The 21,785-nt window shown below is 42.1% G+C and overlaps 1 protein-coding gene across 7 annotated transcripts in view; it reads right to left on the bottom strand.

The window, feature by feature from the left end:
* Nucleotides 1-21,785, bottom strand: part of DST (dystonin) — a 436,076-nt gene that overhangs the window by 212,296 nt on the left and 201,995 nt on the right. For 6 of the 7 annotated variants that reach the window (XM_039528295.1, XM_039528296.1, XM_039528299.1 and 3 more), the window contains one exon: nt 7,698-7,864. In XM_039528295.1, the coding sequence (XP_039384229.1) occupies nt 7,698-7,864 (167 nt within the window). Of the gene's footprint in view, nt 1-7,697; nt 7,865-19,762; nt 20,685-21,785 lie in introns of those variants that run through there. The other variant, XM_039528291.1, reaches the window with a different exon arrangement.

Genomic DNA, 21,785 nt, shown 5'->3' with positions numbered 1-21,785 from the left:
CTGCAGCTTCCGGGTGTTTGACGCTGCCTCTCCCATGGCTGCAGCTCCCAGCTTGCGGCTCCAGCGGCACCATGTGATCGAGGAGGGTCAGCAAACCCTCGCAAAATCATTGGGGAAGGCACGTGACTCCACATGCCCCTCCCTCCCGCCTCCCTTCTGGCTTCTGCCCAATGGGGAGCGGTGCCTCAGGGCTTCAGCCTCAAGGGAGGCACCTGCTGGGGCTCGGGGCTTCAGCAGGAGCGGGGCTGAAGCCCTGAGACCCCCCTCCCTGCAGGGCTGAAGCCCCGGCAGTCACCTCCCAAGGGACTGAAGCCTCGAGCCCCGGGAGGCATGCCCCAGCTCTCGAAATTCTGAAGATTGTTGTATGCAGCTCAGAGGGTCAGTAAGTTTGGCCATCCGATATAGACTACCATCCCTCATTGCATACAGGAATAGCCAGAGCCCAACCAGTCAGGGGAAGAAGAAGATGGGAGGAAAGGGAGGGAGTAGACACTTCATAGGAGAGATGCACGAGCTGTAAGCCGCCAAAGCAGTGTCTCTTGCTGCCCAGCACCACTAATGCCCAACCCCAGCTAGGAAGGTGGGAGTTTAGGACAAGGAATGTTAAATACTGTCCAGCGGTAATTCCATTGAGTATTTAGTTATATATAATTACTCCCGTTAGCATTTGGCCAAACCACTGGATTTAAGATTCCTACTCTTGTGAAAAAATGGTATGGAGTCCTTAATGAAAGCTCATCCAAAAGACAACATGCAGTCTCAGCAGTAAATCTGGTTGGAATATTTTTGACTAATTGGATTTTCATCTGAATATGATGTTTTGTCAAAGCTGAGACATTTCACAGAGATGTAGCAATTTCAATGAAATTTTCAACAGGAAAGTTTCTCAGGTCTATGGATCTCTGGTTGCTTCTGACCAGAGAGAGAGAGAGAGAGAGAGAGAGAGAGAGAGAGAGAGAGAGAGAGACCCAAACCAACAAGCTGACCTTTTTAATCCAAAAATGGACATTTTGACATAATTCCATTTTGCAAAAATGTTTGAAACATTTTGCTGTTGTTCAGTGCAGAACGAGAACAGCTTCGGAAACCCTGAAAGTTGTTACAAAAGGGAACTGTCATCCTCCAGCAATACTGTGCTGCAGAACATTATATGGAGGTATTACTTCAATGCTGATTTTGAGAAGCCTGCCATCTTCTAAATTAACCAACATGACTTCCTGCAAGTCTCCCATCAAGTACTAACCAGGCCTAACCATGTTTACCTTGTGAAATCAGATTGGATCACAGGCCCAATACAAGCTGATGCAGGCCAGCCAGAGCTACTACGACTATGCTCATTACTGCTAGCCACAAAACGTTAGTGCAGGCGACTGTGACAGCCTTGTTAAAACTGCAGCTACCTTACATTTCTTAATACAGAAATCTAGGTTTAAACAAAATAGCTTAAATGCTGAGCTATACCATATTTAGTCAGGTAATGCATTAAAAGTAAGACTGTTTGCCCACTTAAATATTTTTAAAATCTTTCTTAAAACTTTTTCTTTTCCCAAACTGCAAAATATTAATTGTCAGGCCTTTAATTCCATCTGAGCTATGAAGGGTAATTATTAAAAACAAAAAAAGTCTGAGCATACAAAATGAACTAAAAATTTGAGGTTTTCTTTTTGTTAAAGAGAAGGTAACAATAAATTGTAAGTTAGAAAATGGCAAGCAGAAACTAGAAGATACAAATAATCTTTCTCTTTATTTTAAACTTAACCCCCAAGCATTTTGAGGCTTGACACTATGTAATAGTTAGTTTCATTTCAAATCATCCCCTCAAGCTGCTCAACATGTTATTGCAAATTTTGGCATCACTCTTTGTACCTTCAAGGAACGTATTCATGTCAGTGCCTGATCACCTGCAACATGTTTTAACATTACAGTGGTGCCGTGTGCACTGTTGTCCTGTAGCTTAGCTTGTAACAACACTTGCCTGGCAAACCTCTGCTTTACAGAGTTGAACATGCTTCCTATAGAACCAGGCTTGAATTTAGCACAGAAGATTCAGCCTGTTAAATGCTTTATCACACTTTAAAAACATCAGCGAACTGGTTTTGAAAGAATACACAGAAATATTTCAAAACAAGTCACATGACACATGTAAACTGATCCCACCCTCTCTATCTAGCATTTGTTCTTTGTAATGCCTTACTCCTTCTTCCTTTCTGAAGATGTTCATAGCTGCAGCTTGTATTACTCTGTTCCCCGCGTGAACTACTCAGTGTAAAGAAGTTTCTCCTAAATACCTTCTGTGTATGGTCCTTTGTTGGCTTCAGTTCCTTTTATTTTGTGATAGCCACTTTCCCTATGCCCACCAAAATGTTATAGGCCCTATTTATGAACCTTGCTAAGGGCCTGGTGCAAAGTCTATTAATATCTTTCCATTCTCTTCCATGGCCTTTGATCAGACCCTAACTCTTCTTCCCTAATTTTATATAAACCTATTTTTATTAACTCCTCCTTATAGATGGAACCCCTTGAGCTCGTTCTCATTCTTTTTCCTCCTTCAATAGCATTTCCAGTCCTTCAAGATCTTTCCTGTAATGTCATGCCAAGAATTGTGCACAATAGTCCAGGTGTAGTCTCATAAACCCTTTGTGTAGCACCACAAAGATCTTCTTTCCTTCATGGTCTATTTCCTTGTTTCTACATCCTAGGGTTCTGTTTGCCTTTCTAGTTGCCACCAGACAGTGAGCTGATTAATTTATGTTTAACCAGACTCTTTTCCTAATCAGTGTCTTTTCATTCAATATTATGGGTGAAATTCATCCCTGAGCTGGAGGTCAGTACAAGCCCCATGAATCACTTCAGTCTCACATAAGCCTTCAAAACATGGCTTACATGGTACATAGGTCTGGCACTCGCTACCTGCATAGAGAAGAATTTCACCCTAAGTGCTTCATGGGGCTTTAAACTGATCCTCAGCACCTCAGGGTGAGTGTCATGTTTTTGTATATATATATATGACGATTGTACATATTTGATTGTGTCCCTCTCTCTCTACTCTTCATGTCACTTTTGTTCTTAGACTGTAAGATGTTCTGGTTAGGGCTGGGATGGGCAAACTATGGGCCACAGGGACGTGGTTGGATGCTTCCAGGAGCGGCGTGGCGTGGCGTGGAGCCAGGGAGCCTGCCTTAGCCCTGCTGCCGCCACCCCAGAGCTACTCAAGGTAAGCGGCACAGGGCCGGAGCCTGCACCCTGAATCCCTCCTGCACCCCAACCCCCTGCTCTGAGCCCCCTCCTGCACCCCACACCACTCCTGCACACCAACCCCTTGTCCTGAGCCCATTCCTGCACACAGCACCCCCCTCACATCCCACACTCCCTCCCGCACCCCAACCGCCTGCCCCAGCCCTACATTCATGGCCCTGCATGCCAAAAAGTTTGCCCACCCTTGGGTTAGGGATTGTGTCTGTGTCTTCGTATGTATTTGTACAGCACCTAGTACAAAGGGGCCACAATGGTAACAGAAGTTTCCAGGCTCTAATGCAGTATAAATCTTCAATAAAATTATGATTATGTACAGATAGTTCCTCTGGATAGTTCTTTAAATTTTTACCATTCAGTGTTACTTTTGTAACTGAAATTCAGCTTTGATTTTAGATACATACATTTATTAGCCATACTGTAAATCCATAATTTACTCTATAGCCCTTGTGTGACAGAACACATCTGGAACTGGAACAAATATAATCCCACCTCTTTATAGACAATATACTCAAGCAAATAACACACATCTTCAATCAAAAACTTAAAAACAAAAAGTCCAGTTATAAAACTGTACAGGACACTGAAATATCCCAGGTTTCATCTGAAGAAGTGAGCTGTAGCTCACGAAAGCTCATGCTTAAATAAATTTGTTAGTCTTTAAGGTGCCACAAGTACTCCTGTTTTTTTTGAAATATCCCAGAGCTTCATGGGAAATAATAAGTGAATTTTACAAAAGTACCAGATTACACATTCATGTTAATTTGGGGAGGTTCAAATAAAAAATAGCTACAAAGGAGCTACATTTAAAAAGGCATGCACAGCTAATAAACACTGCAAAGTTCAATGTTAAACCAATCAATGGTCTAATTGGGGAGATATTTGCTATGTCTTTCTGTTTTTACAAAAATCATAGAATAATACTTACAAAAACAAGCCCCAAATCCTGCAACAGCATCCACGTAGGTGGCTCCGTATACTCATACGGAGCCCTAATTCTAATAATCCTAATTCTTTATTAATTCTGATAAAAAGTTAGCTATATCTCTAAAGCAGGGGTAGGCAATCTATGGCACGCGTGCCAAAGGCGGCACGCAAGCTGATTTTAAGTAGCACTCTCACTGCCCAGGTCCTGGTCACCGGTCTGGGGGGCTCTGCATTTTAATTTAATTTTAAATGAAGCTTCTTAAACATTTTAAAAACCTTGTTTACAACAACTTTATATACAACAATAGGTTAGTTATATATTATAGACTTATAGAAAGAGATCTTCTAAAAACATTAAAATTTATTACTGGTATGCAAAACCTTAAATAAGGGTGAATAAATGAAGACTCGGCACACCACTTCTGAAAGGTTTCTGACCCCTGCTCTAAAGTAAGAAGACAATTTTTGACCTTCAACTTTCACTAAGACTATCTGGAGATTTACATCAAAGATTTGTTCCACTATATTTAGGAGGTAAAGACGACACCCTGGTGCTCTTCACAAAGGGAGTAAACAGACAGCACTTTTGCTTCATGAAAAAGGGGTCTCAACCAGGCTTGGTTGCAAATGCAGAAAAGAACTTTGGGGAGAAAGACTTCTTTAGACAAGAGAGTAACTCGTTAATAAAGTTTAGTCTCTAGAAATCCTGTTATGATTTTGTTTTATATGTAATCGTTTGTTTCCAATATTTTTACTCATCATTACTTGAATCTCTATTTCTTTGATTATAAATTTAGAGCTGATCCACAGCAGGCAGAGACAAGACTGCTGCATACTAAGGGCAGATGATGGTGAGATGCCTCACAACCGTGGGTACCCTTGAGCAGCATCATACCTGGTCCTGGTTCCCCCGCTGCAACATTCCTGATAGTAAACCTGAGCCAGTGCCTGGAAAAAATGCAAGTAAGCTGTTCCAGGAAAAAGGCTGGCATAGCTCGCTTTTACCATGGAGCACAGGGGCGGAAGGGACGTGAATTACAATTTGGTCTCTGCCCTACTCCTGCTGCAGCACAGCTGTGTGCTGCACCCTACTCGACCTGGACTGCAATGTCTCAGAAATCACTGCTTGGCCTCTCTGTTGGCAATGCCTATCTTTTGGCTGGCAGCCACTCTATTACTGAGTTTCAACAGACTTTGTGTATTTAGAAGGTCCATTATATATTTGGGAAAAACTTTCCTCTCCTATGAATAACAACACAGAATGACATTATAGGATATTTATTTTAATGCTTTAAAATACAGAGTGAAAGACGTGTGGAGCTCATTGAAGTCAATGGCAAAAATCCCATTGGCTTCAGTGAGAACAGGAATAGGTCCCACAAGTGTAACAACCCTCTTAGCAACAAAATTAGTGCCATAAACACCCCTGGGAAGGGCATGTATATGGGTAGACACAGTACGTATGAATATAGGAGGAGCATAGGATAAAGGGAAAACAGCTGGAAAGGGACAGTACAATAAAACTGCATATGTCCATTTAAAAAAATTGCTGTTCTGTTTCTTTAAACTCCTCCCTTTCAGTCCTATTTCACTCCTCTTCCACTCCTTGGGTCTTCCAATATCTCTGAGATTTTTTTGTTCTTTTCTCATACATGCTTGGGCCATGCATGTTCTCCTTACCACTCTATCCTGCCTGATTCATTTGCTCTCAAAGTAATTCAGTTCAGCTTTTTACTGGTTATTTCCCTCTACCTTTCCAATGTTACTAAAAGAAATAGAGAGACATGCATGATTTATGCAGTTCCTTCTGACTATCTATTGGAATGGAAGTAACACTCAAGAAAATAGCCCCTTTAAAATTCTTTCCTGGATGAGTGGCATCTAGTCAGTACAAAATTCCCCTGAATTAGAATGTGTGTCTCAGGTCTTGTCTGCACTACGGGGGGAGATCGATCTAAGTTATACAACTTCAGCTACGTAAATAAGGTAACTGAAGTTGACGTACTTAGACCTACTTACCACGGAGTCCACACTATGCCATGTTGACAGGAGACGCTCTCCTGTCAACTCCCATTGTGCTTCTCATTCAGGTGGAGTACAGGAGTCAATGGGAGAGCAATCTGCATTCAAGTTAGTGGGTCTTCACTAGACCTGCTAAATCGACCACCAATGCATCAATCGCCATGCATCGATCCCCTGGTAAGTGTAGACAAGCCCTCAGCTTGGGAGTCTTATGACCAAGGAAGTTATGTACAGATGTGAATGTTTCACACCACCCGACCCTTCCCACATTGCTAAATGGAGGGGAAACCTGGCTAGATGGGAAATGGCAGCCTCAGGAGGATTCCTAAATTGCAAAAGGGGTCCCTGGGATGATGAAGGTTGAGAACCAATGCATTATGAACATAAGAACATAAGAACGGCCGTACCGGGTCAGACCAAAGGTCCATCTAGCCCAGTATCCTGTCTACTAACAGTGGCCAATGCCAGGTGCCCCAGAGGCAGTGAACCTAACAGGCAATGATCAAGTGATCTCTCTCCTGCCATCCCTCTCCATCCTCTGACAAACAGAGGTTAGGGACACCATTCCTTATCCATCCTGGCTAATAGCCATTTATGGACTCAACCACCATGAATTTATCCAGTTCCCTTTTAAACGCTGTTATAGTCCTAGCCTTCACAACCTCCTCAGGTAAGGAGTTCCACAAGTTGACTGTGCACTGCGTGAAGAACTTCCTTTTATTTGTTTTAAACCTGCTGCCTATTAATTTCATTTGGTGACCCCTAGTTCTTGTATTATGGGAATAAGTAAATAACTTTTCCTTATCCACTTTTTCCACATCACTCATGATTTTATATACCTCTATCATATCCCCCCTTAGTCTCCTCTTTTCCAAGCTTAAGAGTCCTAGCCTCTTTAATCTTTCCTCATATGGGACCCTCTCCAAACCCCTAATCATTTTAGTTGCCCTTTTCTGAACCTTTTCTAGTGCCAATATATCTTTTTTGAGATGAGGAGACCACATCTGTACGCAGTATTCGAGATGTGGGTGTACCATCGATTTATATAAGGGCAATAATATATTCTCAGTCTTATTCTCTATCCCTTTTTTAATGATTCCTAACATCCTATTTGCTTTTTTGACCACCTCTGCACACTGCGTGGACATCTTCAGAGAACTATCCACGATGACTCCAAGATCTTTTTCCTGACTCGTTGTAGCTAAATTAGCCCCCATCATATTGTACAGGCTATATGGGTGTTCTCTTGAGTATATCTGGTGGGGTCTTATAATATATTTTCAGGTAGGCTGGTTGGAATTAAGACTGCTCTGAGAAAGATGTGTCTCTTGGCTACAGAAGGAAGGGATTTCCCAAGAGAACACATAGTTAGTCCCCCGCAAGACAAAAGCCACAGAGCCTATTTTCTGCTGGATGGCCTCTTCATGTATATTAAAATGCCCAAATAAATATTTCCATGTGTGTAAAGATGAAAACAAAATAAACTGTGCAATTACCTGTATTTATGAATGATGGCATTAAATAATTTTCCATCTCGCCAGCAGGTAGTGAAATTTTCACAACGGATTCCAGCATAACCCTCAGTTGTCTGCTGTGTCCACAGGAGTAGCCTCTCTTTAGCAGACATATCCTCTGACTGTCCAGTAACATGGATGTCAGATATCTAAAACACAATGAATATAAACATAAATCCAGTTATTAAGGACTAAAAAAAGATTGAAATTATTACAGAAAAAAACTTTCAACCATTCATTATCATGGATTTTTCTACCCGGCATCTTTGGGTCAGGAGAAGGGTACAAAATGTATATCACATTTTTATTTCAGTTAAAATTGTTATGTATCTTTGCTCTCTTCATTATGAAATATACAATTATTAGACTCACAATCTTCTAAACTACTAAATCATCAGCATCTGAATTTCCTTTGATAATATAATATCCTTGTTTTGAACTTTTTTTAGAAATTGTTACACAAGACAAAGTATCCCAAAACAATATTAATTTTAACATTATATAGGTAACATGAACAATAATTAATATCTGTTATAAACAGAGATTAAATTATAGTAGGCGCTAATCTCCAGGGCTATATATCACTTCAAGAAAACAATTCAGTCAGATTGAAACCTACCAGTAAGGTTCAAAGTGTAAAATTCTCTACTCTCATAAGCACTTTGGATCTGTTATCCTTACTCTGAATCCAAAGTGCATACATTCCACTTTTACATTTCCCACTGATACATAGTAACTAACTGTTCTGTATGCGGAACATGTGTGCAATATGGAATATAAATGTGCATAATACACAGTAGTATGTCTATCAGAAAGAATGGATCAGAGAATTTTGCCCCAAATCTGGAAGATTTGTTTTTGTATTATCTGAAAATAATTAGTTTAGGGATGGCTTTGGACCTGCAGCACCAAAACCACACAAAAAAACAAAAACCTGTGAATTTTACATTTAAAAAAAATATTTTGTACTACAAAAATCCTTTCATACTGAAATTTAAAAAATTGGTTTAATTAGTCTCTAATGGAGCCTAAACCCTGTGTAAAGAAAATGATCAGTGCATAAACACACAAGAAGGTCATGAAAATAATTAATTACTTTTCTCCCACAAGGAAAAGTAACTAGTGATGCACAGCACCCAAGAGACAACTTCCCAGTCTGCATATGGAACATGTGTATAGCAAAACTGCAAGATGGATCAGAGAGGATAAAAGCCTATATATAGGATATACCATATACTTTCTTTGTCACGTCTGAACTTTTGTCCATCTTTTGTCACTTCTGAAATTTGATTTTATGTTAATCTTGCTAATATAATAATATCTTATTATTATTAAGAATATTCCAAGCATATGAAAATAAACAACATATTCTGGTGGTCAGATACCATGGTTGTAGTCACCGTAAAAGAACCTAAATGCAGTGGATTTGGATGTTACATCAAATGAGCTCTATTCATTTTCACCAATGGCCTTCAGGGCAAGGTTGTGGGAGAGTCCACCCTAAGAGGAGAGTAGAAGCAGAAACCACACACAACACTACATTGGAGAGCCAAATGGCAGAATCAGCTGGGGAAGGAAGAGGGGAGGAGAAGGAAGAGGTTTAGCCAGGGAGATGCACAAAGGCCTGGTCTACACTAAAAAGTTAGGTTGACCCAGCTATGTGGCTATGGGGCATGAAAAATCTACACCCTCAAGCAACATAAGCTAAGATGACCTAACCCACAGTGTAGACAGTGCTAGGTCGATGGAAGAATTCTTCCGTCAACATAACTATTGCGGCTTGGGGAGGTGGAGTACCTACCCCTCCTGCTGGCATAGGTAGTATCTACACTGAAGTGCTACTGCAGCACAGCTGCAGCGCTGTAATTGTGCCACTGTGGTATTTCAAGTGTAGATAAGCCCTAATTCAAACACATCTATTCAAGTGCAACCCAGGGAGTTGCATTAATGGAGTCAGACTAGATGATGACATTCGTTCCTTCTAAATTCAAGGATGTGTCCTGGATAGCCTCTGCTAGGAGGACATCTATGGAACCTGCTGCAAACTGAAATTTTCTTCTTTCAGTGGAACAACAGTGGTGGTAGAAACAAGTATGTGGCTTTCCCACAAACATTACTAAATTAACACATAACAATGGATGTATCAAGCACTTGGAGGTAGGCTGATGGGAGGGGAAGGGGCATTTAATCAGAATGTGAAATTGATGAAGTTAGTGAAGAGTGGCTCCCACAATGTATTGTTTGATTTTTTTGTTTTACAAAATTTAGATTATTCGCTAATCAAAGTATTCAACAAATTGCACAGTGCGGCCAGCTGGTCAGATGAATATAAAAGATCATCACAATGATACTGTTTTACTTTATGTAAGTGACAGATACAGGTACCAGTACTAGAAAGCAAACAGTACTTCTGTGCAAAGCCAGTGCTAGGCGTAAGCAGACTAAGTGAAAGGGGGGAAAGGCTTCAGCTGCCCCCAGCTACCAGAGCCTTTCACTACAGTGAAGAAAGACTCTGGCAGTGGGAAAGACAACTGGGAAAGGCTGAGCCTTTGCTCTGGCTGAAGGAGGCAGCAGGGACTTCCCCACTGCCCCCAACCCCCACTTCCAAAGCCTCTTCATAGGGAGAGGGAAGGCTCAGCAGCAGAGAGCTGACAGTCTTTCCCCACTACCCCCCACTGCCAGAGCCTTCTCCTGTGGAGGGGAAAGGCTCCAGCAGTGGGACACTATACCCTGCTAAAAATAGCAGTGTAGCCAGTAGGCACAGCTTGGGCCAGTAGAGAATGTGTAGGGTATGTACTCCAGTACATACTCACACCCTTCAGATGTGCCTTTAGTCTACTGGCTTAATCTGTGCCTCACCATCTGTACTGCTATTTATACCCATGCTAAGGGGGCTATGCATGTATGTACACTTCATGCTGCCAAAATAATCCTGCTGCGTAGATACACCTTTAATGGAAGGCCACAGAAAAGACAGGAAGGGAAACGCTGTATGGTATTTGTTTAAAACGCAGAATAGAAAAGATATGCTGAGTAGAGTTTCTATTTACTTAAAGATGTCATATGACAGTGTGAAATTGGAAGAGAGGTGGAAATATAGTGCCTATATAGAGATACATATCATATAGAAGAAAATGGAGAAGCCTACATGACAAAAGGCTAATTTAAAATACCTCTGTTCATTTCCTTTATTTTTAAGGTGTATGGAAAAGTACTGTCTGAAATACAAGTTCCTTTTCTTTTATGCAAGCATGCTAAATATTTTTTTCAGCAGCCTCAGCTTCTATTCATTACACAACAACCAGACCACAGTATAAATCAAATCAACCATCTGCCACTTTACTGGGGAGAGTTTATTAAAGAGGTGATGTCAACTGGAAAGGCCTGATGTCTAATATTAAAAATACAGTTTTCTTTTTCCCCTCACTTTAAACAATTTCTGTGTCTCTGTCCACATGAACGTAGTTCTCTTCTATTCTTTACATGACTTCTTTAAAAAAGGAGTATGTTGACATTATAATTTTTCTCTGACCATTTTTACATACAAACTCAGACCTTTGGCCCACTCCATGGTTAACTGAATTGCAACAGTTACGTAGATTTGGAACAGCACAGAGTGAAAATGCAGCACATTAGATTCCCCTGACCACAAGGGAGTGGTTTTCAGGGCAATCTCAGAATGTCATGTTAAAATCTGTGACACATACAAATGGCACGTGTAGCCATGGAGTCAAAACCAAAGAGAAAAAAATCTTATTTTAAATTGACATTGTTTGACACTCATGCTTCCAGTGTTGTCCAGATTCTGGAAGGATGAGAAAGGCATTTGGCAGTCTCAATCCACTTCCCAAAGGCCAGATGTCCTCATCACAAAAGCCGTTCTGGCACTAACCCCCACCCTGGTTGGCAGTCTCAGCAGAAGGAACATGACTGAATGGGCCTGGAGTGAGGGGGCATGGCCTCCCTTCAATATTGACAGAAGAAACAACAGACTAACTCCTGGTTGGCGGAGCCAGGAAGGCCACGCCTGCCCCACTGGACGTGGAGGGGCAAGACAGGAAATACAAAAGGTGGGCCCTGAAGCTCAGTTGTACTGGAGCCACCAAGAGAGACAGACACTCCCTGCCTGCTGCTGGAGCGGGAACCTGAAGAGGACCTCTGCTGTGCTGAGGACTTGCCAGACTTACCAGAGCTGTCAGACACCCCAGACGCTGAGAAGCTGCTGGGACTGCCATGGGCAGTGTATCCCAGGAAGATGGAGGACGACCCAAGGATCCAGATATACCCCAAGGGGAGGGTTGTAAGTAGCCCAGGGACAGCCGACTATAGTCCAGCTGCGTTGCTGCCATAATCCAGGTCAGCGTGCTGTGGCTGGATTCCCTGCTAACCAAGTGGCGGAATCATCTGCTGCTGTTAGGGCTGGGACCCGGTGAAGTTGCTGGGCCTGGGTCCTCCTACCCTCTGATGTCAACATAACTCCTGGGATGGCAGCCTCCGCACTTTAGGCCTTGAAGCTGGGGTGACCAGGTGGACGGTTTTCAACTAGAACACCCGGTTGAAAAGGGACCCTGGCAGCTCTGGTCAGCAGTTTTGAAACCATTTTGTTCTCTCGATGCTAATGCTCTGTAGACATCCAATGAGTGAAGCCTTTGCTCCCTACCACTCGAGTGCAGCTTAGGGTAGAATATAGGGAGGAAGATGTCCTAGTTGATGTGAAATTGGAAAAGAACCTTCAGCAGAAAAGACAGGTGAGGCCTGAGCTGAACCTTGTCCTTATGGAATACAGTGTAAGGGGGCTCTGATATTAGGGCCCTGAGCTCAGACACCCTCCTAGCTGAGGTTATTGTACCAGAAATGCCATCATGTAAGAGAGAGCAGGGAGCACGTTACCAAAGGCTCAAATGGTGGCCCCCTAAGTCTGGATAGGACCAAATTGAGGTCCCAAGCCGGGACAGGCTGCCAGACCTGCAGGTATAGCCTGCTGAGACCTTTAAGGAAACAGCTGACCAACAGGTTGGCAAAGACTGAGCATCCCTCTGCGCCTGGGTGGAAGGCAGAGATGGCAGCTACGTGAATTCTTACTAATGACATAGACAGTCCCTGCTGCTTGAGGTGGAGAAGGTAGTCCAGTATTAGTGACACAGAGGACACTAACCGCATCAGAGACAAACAGTGCTGCGCTGACCAGATTGAAAATCTCCTTCACTTGGCAAGGTAGGTAGCTCTCGTGGAAGGTTCCCTGCTGCCAAGGAGTACTTGTCTGATGTGATCAGAGCAAGAAAGCTCCACTAGGTTCAGCCATGGAGCTTACACGTTGTGAGGTGGAGCGACTTAAGATTGGGATGTTGGAGATGGCCATGATCCTGCGTTATTAAGTCCTGGAAGAGCAGCAAGGTGACTGGAGCTTCCACAGACATTTCCAGGAGTGATGTGTACCAGTGCTGGTGGGGCCAGGCTGGAGCTATCAATATCATCAAAGCTCATTCCCTCCTAATCTTGAGGAGCACCTTGTGAATGAGAGGGATGGGCGGGAACATGTATAGGAGATGGCCTCCCCATGGGAGGAGGAACGCGCCCGTGATGGAGCCTGGGCTGTGATTCAGGAAGGAGCAAAACTGTTGACACTTCCTATTGCGTGGCGAACAGGTCTATCTGGGGAAAGCCCCACTGATGGAAGATTGAGTTCACAACACCTGGGTGAAGGGACCACTTGTGGCCATGGAACGACCTGATGAGACGATCCGCCAAGTCATTCTGTACTCCAGGGAGGTACGATGCTTGCAGGTGTATCGAGTGCTCTACACAAAAGTCGCACAGCATGAGGGCTTCCTGATGTGGTTCCCCCGACATGGGCAGCTGGTGCCAGGGAGTGGCACACCAGAGATGGGGAGCGGGGCGTGACATCATTGCCGGCTTGCCCCTATATGGAATAGGCAGCCTGGCTGACACTGGTGCCTCGTCCCTCCTGGGAGAAGGTGGAGCCGTCAGGCGAATAAGGTCCTGCGCTGCCTCAAACGTCTCCAGAGTGGAGGGGAGTTGAATGTCCCAGCCATGATGGTTCGGAGAACAGTAGTGGGCCGGATTCGACTGGATGTCTTGCAGGGCAGGAGTTGATAAGCCTCTTGGAACTGCCTTGCCCAAAGTAGGCTGGGTGGGTTGTGGTTCCCTGTCGCTGTCTCCTTAGGCTTAGGAAGGGAAGAGCGCCCTCTCTCCTGCCTCTTTTTCTTCTTTATTCCAGGGAATGCAGATCGGCGCCTACCAGAAGTCTTACGTTCAGTGCCGTGTTGGTGCCGTGAGTCCTTAGTCTCCTTTCTAGGAGCGGACTTGTGCCCCATCGGCGCCAGTGCACTGTGCACGGAGGAGGAGGTGGTTGGCACAGGCTCCGCCAACCCAGGGTCAGATTGCGGGGAGAGGGCTGCCCCCATGAGGATAAGCCTGAGTCTCTGCTCGTGATCCTTAAGGGTCCTTCGCTGAAACCCTTTACAAAAGCAGCACTTGTCCTTTTGGTGACTCTCGCCAAGGCACTTCAAACAAAAAGCATGCGGATCACTTTTTGCCATCAACTTTCTGCAGACTACACACGGTCTGAACCCTGGCAACCGAGGCATGCCCCAGTGGCGGGGGAGAAATGGTGGGGGGACCCCCACAATGAAAACTTAGCCTACTACTACTATTAACTTAAGACAAAAACTACTAACTATATACAAAATACCACAGGACACTGCTAAAGGCGCTTGCAGAAGCAAGAGTGAGGGAAGTTCCAGCTAGCTGTCACTGGCGATAAGAAGGAACTGAGGGCGGGGGGTCGGCAGGGCCCTATATTGGGCGCCATGAAGGTGTGATTCCAGGGGGCTCCCAGGCTGACCCTATGGATGCTGCTAGGGGAAAAATCTTCTGGCTGTCATGCCCACGGTATGCGCACACCTGATTGGAATTGATATGAACAAGTACTCGAAGAAGAACTCTGCTTTCAACAGTAAATGTTGTATGCACACCATACATTTTTTATATCCCACAAAAGTGCTATTGGTATAAACTATTAGAGGAGAAGTTCTTAATGTTTATAGTACCAATCCAATGGCATAGTTTTTGACAATCAAGACCGGGAAGCAAATCCTGGATTAATGCAAGCTTAAATAGATTTTAAAGGCAGCAGCAGGGTTCCTAAGAGGGGGAGACAGAGATAAAGTGCTATGGCTCATGCTATGGACATTCCTGGCCTCCCACTGATGATGGCTTCTTGGGGCACCTAGTGATGCGCTGCCCATTTTCTGATTCTACCATTTTGAGAGAACTGACTCGCCTTTACTGCTGCAGCTGATCCTGCCTGTAAGTTCCTCCCTCTGCATTTCACAGTAAAACACAAGCTGTACATAGGTCAAAGAGCCATTGGCTTCAGTGGTTCAACACCAACTCCAAAAAGAGGATTACAGAACACATGGGCCCAAGAATAGCACTGAAGGACTGGGACTAAATTTTCTTTATTCTTTTTATGGAAGATTAAACAAGGAAGAAGTGAAGATGAAATCGACTTTAAATGGTCAAGTGCACGGATGGTACATAAAATACGGTATCCTTTTGCCGACATGTACAGAGAGAAGTGCAAACCCTGATATAATGTGAAGTGTTTATACCCTGAAACTTGAGGATTGAAGAAGAGGAGACCAAAAAACAAGAGAGAAGACAGATATACAGGGGTCAATGGGACATTTTCAAATTCTCCCAAAACCAGAGCATTACTCAGTGCTGAGAGAAGGCAGTGTTTTTTTTTTCTGCACAGGTATTTTCAATGCAAGTTAAAGAGCAGACTGGGCATGTGATTCAGAAAGAAAAAATGAACACTTATATGAATGGCGATGACTTGTGCTTAGGCAAGCATGGATATATGCACAAAAATCAAACATGGGTGTGACTTCGAGAGTGACCCCAAGGTTACCAGCTGGCACTCAGGAGTTTTCACAAATGATCTCTGTTGAGCAATGTCAGGTTATTAGTAAGCTGGAGAGCTCATGTCAACAAGTTTAATCAATGAACCCTGCACTCTGTGCTTTACACCTGATTCTGGAGGAAAAATACTGGCACTTTTTCATCACTTAAACTGAAATACTGTAAAAGTAGATAACAGGAGTTGGCGTGATAGTGGAAACACTTGAAAGGTATTTTGTTATCTCAGAGCTATTTGCAATGGTGTATGACCTATGCAATAAAAGCATTACTACTATCCCAGAATTATTTGCTCTGTCAGATGCATTGGTTGCTATTGTAAACTCTAAATTTTATTTAATAGCAACACATATTGTAAAGAAAAGTATTACAGGTACATATTACCTCTGTCCTGATATCCTTTCTGTCCTGAAAAATAATAATTATTTATTTATTTGTATTGCAAATTAGATCAGGGTCTCATTGTACTAGGCACTGTACAAACTAGAGCTCTGCATATAACCACATTTTCTGGTTTAGTAGCTGAACTGAAAAACTGAAGAAAAAAATCATTTCAGGTCAACGTGAAATCAGGTGGGGGGGAGGGTTTTTTTTCTTTTTTACTTTTTCAGCTACCTGAAAATCTCAAAGAAATTGTTTCCAGTCAAATTAAATTGGCCAAATGAAATGATTTGTTTTGAATTCTAGCTTACTCTATACTAGATGCATACATGTCCGTAGTGCTATACATGACGAAAAAGAACCGAATGAATCAAAAACGACGTGAAGTTTTGGGCCAAGAAGAATTTCTCTCTTATGGTGACAAATGAATTCTACAGAGATATCAGCTTGTATACTCTCATGGATCCCATGCTGAACTTTCCAAATGTGAGGGAAAAAAGTTTTGAGGTTTCTCTTTAAAAGTAACTTGGATCTGGTGAGAAATGTCATCATTATACCTGTAAACTTCTTCTACTGTGGCATATTGTTCGGATAGCATGTCACACAATAGGAATGTATTATTATCTTGTGCTGGATATTTTTTATATCAGATACAGCCCAACATATGATATTTGCATACAGATTCATGACAAATAAAATTAATCAAAAATTATTTATATAACAATACTTCCATAACAAAGTGCTCTATAAATATTAATTATTAACTGTTCCAGTTCAGTAAGTATTATCCCCCATTTTTCAGGTAGTTAAACTGAGGCACAAAGAGGATATGTGACTTGACCAAGTCACCTAGGTAGTCTGTGGCAGAGCTGAAAATGGAACCCAAATCTATCATTCTTAATCTTGCGCTTTAAATACAAGACCGATATTGTTCCATATACATATGTAGGAAAAGGCAGATTAGTGTCCTAGAAGTCAGGATCCAAACTAAAGGTACTAATCCTGTAGAGGGTAAGATGCTGGATCTCGGCTGCAGCGCAAGGGAGCTTAATATAATCAGCAATTGGCTTAAGTCCCTCTGCATCAGAGCAAAGAGCTGCATTATCCTGGACACCAGGAATGTGCTTTAACTAGGCCGCAACTTTATTAAGTAACACATCTGGGAGCTATCTGGCAATAACCTGTCCAATGCAATTGATCCTTCCTTTGTAATCCACACCACCAAGGCTGCCTTCAGTCCCCTACACAATTAATCTCGTCCCAACACCCTTGCTGAGACCCCTGCCCTCCCTTATCTGAAGGTTAATGGGGTAGGGAAGAAGGGCCTGTCTCTTTGCCGTATCAGTTATTACAAGTCCCAACCCCATTCCGCACCTCCTTTAGGAAATGTTGTCTCCTAACCCACTTCCAAATCTAGTTGATCAGGGAGCCGGAAACCCTATCAAATGATTACCTGCACTTGGTAAGTTGCAACAAAAATAAATTTTACAACCTAACTAACCTACCAGGTCCTTGGGCTGCTAAGAAGAAGGTGGAATCCCCACTACCCAGGCCTTGCCTAGCATAATGCTCACAGCAAGGCTCAAAGGACCCAGTCCTACTCTAATACCGAGAGGGAAGAAGGGAGTTATTCTTCCAATGCAGTATGGCCCTCAGGGCTTGGGGAAGTGTTTATAACCCTCCTATGAAGTGTGCAGACATCAATTTGTTTTATTACACCCTTGTGTCCCACCAATCAGCCTAGAGTCCCCCTCCTCTGCTCCTCAAGATCACAAGGGGGCTGAATGCCAAAAAGGAGGATGGGGTGCTCCTTAAAGGGGCCAAGAGTTTTTTTTTCTCCTGCTGGCATAAACACCACACACATACACACACATGCACTGCAGTCTGTAGCCTGTCATTGAGACCCGCTAGATACTATGAAGAATGAGTTCAGATGGGAGTTGCACACTAAGATCACTAATAGTATGCAGGTAAAATCTGCTAGAGGTGATAGTATAAGGCTGGTGGATTTGCGCAATGAACAATTCTTGTGTTGCATACTGAAATATATTTAATTTCTGATTCTAATCTATTTGTCTAATTTCCACTAATAGACTATTTTATATTAACATCTGTATTAAAGACACCTGTCCCCCCTTGTCCAAGCACCTCCTTAGTGATAAGGGGTAATCAGAGGGAAGTGGGAGTGACTTTAGAATGCATGTTGGAAGAAGGCTGTGCCCCTGTCTGGACCAGCTTTCATGTAAAAGCCAGGTGTGGTTACAAATTGTTTTGCAATAGAGTCCCCCAAGACATCTGAACATAAACAATCTCCTTCACCAACTCATCTGCTCTGTTGAGATCATATATTAGGCCTGTTCTGCACACAGATTTTGTACTGGTATAAAACTACATACGTGAGTGGTGTGATTTTTTACCAAAATAACTAAAGGGGCACAACCCCCAGTGTTGATGCATTTATACCCATGTAACAATGCTTTATACTAATATAGTTTATTCCCCATGCATACAGGAGTAAGTTATACCACCATAAGTAAACTTACACCAATATAATTGAGATCACACCAGGGAACTTTTACCACTTTAACTATAACAATATAGTTAAAGCAGTACATCTTGTTTGTGTTGACAAAGACTGAATCCCATATCGTTGCTAAATAGATAATGGCATTTTGTTAAAATCTTGAGTAATGTAGTGGCACTCCTTACAAAGGTAAGTTACACAAACTATAGGCTCATATTTAGTTTTTCCATTTTAGTTTTAGTCCATATTTAGTTTTTCCAAATATTCCATTTTAGTGGAAAGAGATCCAAAGATATTCCTGTTTTCCCCATTCACTAATAGCTCCCTCCCCCCAACCCCCATACCTTCAAAGACCCTATTCACTCCCTCTCACAAATGGGAATTAGACTCATTCTGCAGTCCATGAACACTTCCAGTTATATCAGCTAGACAAACCCCTCAAACCTTCAGCAGCAATGAGCTAACTGTGACCTTGCACTCAGATCCTGCCAACTGGCCCATAGCGGTACGTTTCAACTTGTTGAATAAGGGTGGGGCAGAAGGTCACGTGGTTCAAGCACAGAGACCAGAAATCTGGAGCCCTAGATTCTAAATTCAGCTTTGCCTCAGACTCCCTTTGACTAAGTCTGCACCTCAGTTTCTGCATCTGTAAAATGAGAATAATAATATTTTCTGGTCTCCGAGGGGTACTGTAAAGTTTATTTCATGTTTGTAAAGCATCTTGAGAATCTCAGATGAAAGTGCAATGTTAATACAATCTGCACTCACATTTTCTATTTAACGCAATATATATGAGGCTTTCAATAGACAGTAAATGAAATCAATTATAAACTCTCCATTCCATCTGCTACAATCCTTGATGTAACACATAAGCTTACTGCTTCCCAAGAACTGAAAAGAAAACTTACTATGGATATTAAAAGCTACTTCATTCCTCTCTCAAAAATCAAATTTGGGAAACATCTGAAATTAGGCTACAGACAGAAAACTAGTACAACACTAGAATATTATTATTTAAGTGAATGGATAAAAGATCAAGTACTGTGTACTGTACTATGATTGTATGCAGGGTGACAGTGTGTAATAACAGGGCTACATAGAGAGGACAGGAAGATTTCTTAGCAACTAAATAAAGACATTGTTGAAGTATTTTCCACTGAGCTAACTTTTTAATGTTCTAATGCTAGAAGGTATTTACCTTGCTCCTGTCTGGTGGAATGCTATAAAATGCCACTTCCTTTAGCATTTGAGGAAAGCCAGCATCAGAAGAATGAGATCCTTTTTGTTCAAACTGAGGATCAATGTTGGTTTCAAACAGAAACTGGTGCGACTTTTCAAAGTTTTTCCTTGCAGGGACATCTCCATTAACTCTGAAAGAAACCTCATTTAACCCGATTTCTTCACACTGTTTACTGTGGTTAACAGAGTTCAAGCTAGCTGTTTTTGCAAAATGAAAATCACCAACTTTCTTCTGGAATATTAGTTCTCTTGTGTTGTCATCATGCAAATATTTCCTCTTTTGTGCACAGCCTTTTTGTAAACTCCTCTTGTTTTGTTCATTTAACCATGTGTCTGTTTCATCAGACTTTGTGAATCTCTGGTTTTCAACAGAACAACTGTCCCCATTGAAAGAATCACTCCTTGCTTCACTCGGCAAAGCTTTTTCTTTAACAAGATCAACTGAAACGTCTGTATTCACAGGCAGAACATTACTGTCCACTGGCATCCTCCACGTAAAGGAATCGCCCAGTGCCATCCCCGAGGAAAGAATCTCTGTGTCTTTTGAAATCTGTGTTTCATTCTGGATTTTTTCTTCATTGTTTTTAATCTGTTCTGATTCTATTCCCTCCTCAGTTGATTTCTTTCTCGTTTTCCTTCTGAAATATTTTCTTCCAGGGGAATGTTTAGCAGGACTCAAGGGAGCTTTGGCAGGGTCTAAACGTTGTTCTTCCTTTTCAGCCCTTACACATCCACAGACATTCCCCATTTGGCTCACAGTAAATTACAGCCACCCAGACTCATTTATTTCAGTATATTTACGTACACTTAAATCCTTCTCAGGAAATCAGGAACTCCAGTTTGCACCCTAATTTCTTCCAGACTTCACTTCCATCCTCCTCAGAAAGTAGCCATTTTGCTTTTGAGAAATGCACACGCAATAAATGCCATGGCATTTTGCCCAGGCAGGCCCTGTGTCTGATTAGACACTGTGGCTTATTTCTGGACACCAATCCTCTTAAACAAACATCATTGCCTCAGCATTAAATTCCAATGCTGATGGCCTTCCAGAGATGACATAGCACTTCTGGGCAATGGAAAAGTCTCATGTACATTTTAACTTCCTGTTTCATTTGGTAAATTCAATAAGATAAACTTGAAAAATGCACAGCAACCTTTGAAACTATTAGCTAGAACTGCAAATCCAAAACAAACAGCAAAGCAAATTCCAGGAGCGATTTAATTAGCAAACTGTATTGCAAACTTAAAACCTTGAATATTCTTCTACCTCTTACTCAATGGTACAAGTAGTAAGATTAATGAACAGAGGGGTGCATTGTGGTGCAGATTTTTATTTGTGGGGCTTTTTTCAAGTAGTTGGTAGGAAATTATCACTGACAGTTCAGATATAAATAGTCCTTAATTTCATTATTGCAATGATGATTGGAAAGTTGATTGGAAAGTTCTTTTATTGGGGGCAATATTTAAACAAGGTACTGAAGTTCTCACACAAATAGTTTTAACTTTTATTACAACATGGCAAACAGCTTGCTCAGGTCGGAAGCATTATGCACAAGGTATTGGACTTTAGCAGAGGCTTTAAAATAGCAGATAGCTAAACGAGAAACGAAAGTTGAAAGAGTCAATCTGCCGAGAAAAATATCAAATTGTTGCAAAACAGAGGTTAACTTGAGCAAAGTATAATCTTATAATCTCCTTTGGGTTTTCAGTTGAAAAAAATACATTTTCTCCCCTCCCCCTACTCTGCGAGTGTATAGCTGTGAGAATAGCTCTGATAAAATAGCCACTAAATGTACAGCTATATAGCAAATCTAAGCAGAAATGTAAAGTATTACATATAATGGAAACTGGTTTAAGACTTGTCAAGTTTTTATGCTCTGAGAACATCTCTGTTTTCAGGGCTTGGCCTAGTGACCCTGTCATTGTTTACAAAAACAGGCAGAACACCTGTCTGGATGCCTACAAACTCTGAATACCAGTTA

The sequence above is a fragment of the Mauremys reevesii genome, linkage group 3 (assembly GCF_016161935.1).
Source record: "Mauremys reevesii isolate NIE-2019 linkage group 3, ASM1616193v1, whole genome shotgun sequence".
Classification (NCBI taxonomy): domain Eukaryota; kingdom Metazoa; phylum Chordata; order Testudines; family Geoemydidae; genus Mauremys; species Mauremys reevesii.
The sequence above is the reverse complement of the archived record's forward strand: the minus strand, read 5'-3'. Positions and strand labels throughout refer to the sequence as shown.